This window comes from Colobus angolensis, unplaced genomic scaffold (assembly GCF_000951035.1).
Source record: "Colobus angolensis palliatus isolate OR3802 unplaced genomic scaffold, Cang.pa_1.0 Scaffold260, whole genome shotgun sequence".
NCBI classification, from domain to species: Eukaryota; Metazoa; Chordata; class Mammalia; order Primates; family Cercopithecidae; genus Colobus; species Colobus angolensis.
The window spans coordinates 289,637-292,931 of NW_012115822.1; the positions used below are offsets into that span (position 1 = coordinate 289,637).

The window sequence follows — 3,295 nt, forward strand, 5'->3', positions numbered from 1 at the left end:
TTCACCATGTTGGCCAGGCTGGTCTCGAGCTCCTGACCGCAGGTGATCCACCTGTCTTGGCCTCCCAAAGGGTTGGGATTACAGGTGTGAGCCACTGCACCTGGCCTATTTTTTATTTTTATTTATTTAAGAGATAGAGTCTCACTATGTTGGCCAGGCTAGTCTCAAACTCCCAACTCAAGTTATCCTCCCACCTCAGCCTCCTAAATAGCTGGGACTACAGGCATGTGACACTGTACTCAGCTTGCTTTGCTTTGAATGTGGTTTTCTGTTTTCTGGAGCTGTTTTTGGGGGGTCTTATTTTCTAGGTCCAAAAGCTTCTTTGCATGTGTCCAGTGGATTTCCATGGGATCTTCCAGTTAGATGAAAGACGGAGAGATGCAGTGATTGCATTGGGCATTTTTCTGATTGAATCTGATCTTCAGGTAAGTCTTCATGAAATTAAAAGTGTCTTCATTGTAAATGGGGGTGTAGTGAGCATTTAAGTTTGTATCTGCTTATATTTACCTAAAACATTACTAGAAGAATACATTTGAACCTAATCAAAGTGGTTTGTGGGGAGGGTAGCACAAGGTGGGAATGAGACTTCCAAATGTAAACTTTCTTAGAAAATTTGAGTTTTTTGGAATTGTGTGTATATATTATGTTGTAAAAAAAGTGGTTTTTGTTTGTTTATTATTATGTGCCACAGAGTAAGTCAAAATGCTTTGAGAAGTAATTGTGTGCCTTCCAGGGTAGGTTTGGTTTTCAAGCTCAGGTAAAATGCTCATCATTCAAACTCAGGGGTACTGTATTTCTCCTTCCAAAAAAACAAAATCATTTTAGGTAATTTTGATATAATATCATCTTTTTCAAAATTGTGATTATGTATATAAACTTTTAGAGTATGTATCATTGTATCTTCTTTTTTTTTCTTTGAGATGGAGTCTTGCTCTTTTGCCCAGGCTGGAGTGCAGTGGTGCATTCTTGGCTCACTGCAACCTCTGCCTCCAGGGTTCAAGTGATTCTCCTGCCTCAGCCTCCCAAGTAGCTGGGATTACAGGGGCTTGCCACCATGCCCGGCTAATTTTTGTATTTTTAGTAGAGATGGGATTTCACCATTTTGGCCAGGCTGGTCTTGAACTCCTAACCTCAGGTGATCTGCCCACTTCGGCCTCCTGAAGTGCTGGGATTACAGGTATGAGCCACTGCACCCAGCCATCGTTTCCAAGCCTTTTACAGCTCCTAGAGCTGCCCACATTCCTTGATTCCTGGCCCCTTCCTTCATCTTCAAAGGGAGCAATGGTTAGCCAAGCCCCTATCTCACATCACTCTGACCCCTTCTTCTGCCTATCTTTTCTCCTTTTAATGACCTTTGTGATTGCCTTGGGCCTATCTAAATAATCCAGGATAATACTTCCTTTTCAAGGTTCTTAATTTAATTACATCTGGAAGGTCTCTTTTGCCATGTAAAGTCACATATTCACAGATTCCGGGGGGATTGAGGGTGTGGACATCTTTGAGGTGCCATTATTCTGCCTACCATGCCAGTGTAGTGCATAAATCATGGAATCATTACATGGGTCTCTGAGTTAGTTGTTCTTTTTGGTATCTTTGCTTCACATTTAAAGCTGTGCCTAGCTTTTAGAATAATTTCTGAATGGTCACAGATGATTTCTGTTTAAATGTTTTTAGTTGGATGGAGATAGGGGAGGAAGGTCTGAAGTCAGAGTACCCCGGAGTCCCTCTGGGCATTTGAAGGAGAGGAGGCCCTGGCAGTCTAGAGGAATTGAGGATGGTAAAAAATGCTGCCTTCAGTTCTTTCTACTGGTAGGGTGACACCTGCCCTGGCAGTATGGCTAAACTGTATTGATGATGCTGAATTCTGATCCTGGGATATTGTTAGAGCCCAACCCAGAGCACCTGGCCTGAGAGAGGAAATCCATTCTTACGCTTTTTGTGAAAAAGAAAGCCTTGGTGGCTGGGCGCGGTGGCTCATGCCTGTAATCTCAGCACTCTGGGAGGCCGAGGTTGGTGGATCACCTGAAATCAGGAGTTCGAGACCAGTCATCTTGGTTTTGGTGGTTTTAGCGGGCTTCTTTACTGCAGCCTGTTTTGTCAGCAAGGTCTTTATGACTTGTATCTTGTGCTGACCTCCTGTCTCACCCTGTGACTTAGAACGCCTGAACTGTCTGGGAATGTAGCCCAGTAAGTCTCAGCCTCATTTTACTCAGCCCCTATTCAGGATGGAGTGGCTCTGGTTCACACACCTCTGACAATAGCTGATTAATTTTGTCATTTTTTTGTAGAGACAGGGTCTTACTATGTTGTCCAGGCTGGTCTCAAACTGCTGGGCTCAAGTGATTCTCCTGCCTCAGCCTTCCAAAGTGCTGGGATTGCAGGCATGAGCCATGCACCTAGCCTGGATACTTTCTAGTGTGGTAAAGAGGCAGCTAAAGTAATCTTTCCCTTGCTTCCATATCCTGTCCATCATCAAGCCCTGTTAACTCTTCCTCCAAAACATATCCTGAACTGATCTGTTTCTGTCTGTACTCGTCGATTGCTACCATGCTACCATCTTTGCCTCGGCTACTGCAGGGGTCTCCTTACCTGTCTCTCTGTTTTCACTCTTGTCCTCTAAAATCCATTTTCTGTGCATCAGCCAGAGGGATTCTTCTAGATTTCAGTTCTAAACTTGATGCCCTAAGGCCTCCATGTATTTGTTATTAGGGTACAATTCAGGCTTCTGACCTGGCCTGTGGGGCCCTCTGGGGACCTTCTCTGCCTGGGCCTGAACTCCTGGGCCTCCTTGCTTCCTCTTTTCCACTGTGCTGCTGTAGCAGCAGCCTTTCCTGTCCTGGCTTCCTTGATCAGATCCCAATTTGAGGAACCATCTTAGAGAGGTCCTCCCTGATCACATTATCAAAAGTTGTGTTTCAGGCACTATTGTTGGAGAAATAATGATGTTATGCCAATTTTGACGAGTTTTCAAGTCTCTGTGCTGTCTTCTAGCACGTTAGTTTCATCTGCCAGGTTTGTAGTGGAGTGTATCTTCTGTGTTTTAGTGCAGGGTATTGATAAAGTATTGCACAGGACAGAGCAAAGTACATAGGCTTTAATAGGGCCACTTCTTCCCTCTGCTTCAGTGTTGACTCATTAGTCAGCATTCTTTGAATCTCATTGCCTGCTTTTGCCTTCCACTGGCCACTATTATAGCATATGCAGTAACAATAGATAATGTTTATTGAGCACTTAATATGTGCTGTGCTCAGTCCCAGCTGATTCACACATTTGATTTTTTTTTTTTTTTTTGAGA

The 3,295-nt window shown here is 43.8% G+C and overlaps 1 protein-coding gene across 1 annotated transcript in view; it reads left to right on the forward strand.

Moving 5' to 3' along the window:
• PI4KA (phosphatidylinositol 4-kinase, catalytic, alpha) overlaps nt 1-3,295 on the forward strand; it is a 167,360-nt gene that overhangs the window by 25,923 nt on the left and 138,142 nt on the right. The window contains exon 2 of the mRNA XM_011947312.1: nt 309-425. Coding sequence (XP_011802702.1) covers nt 327-425 — 99 coding nt within the window. The 5' untranslated portion in view covers nt 309-326. The remainder of the gene's footprint in view (nt 1-308; nt 426-3,295) is intronic.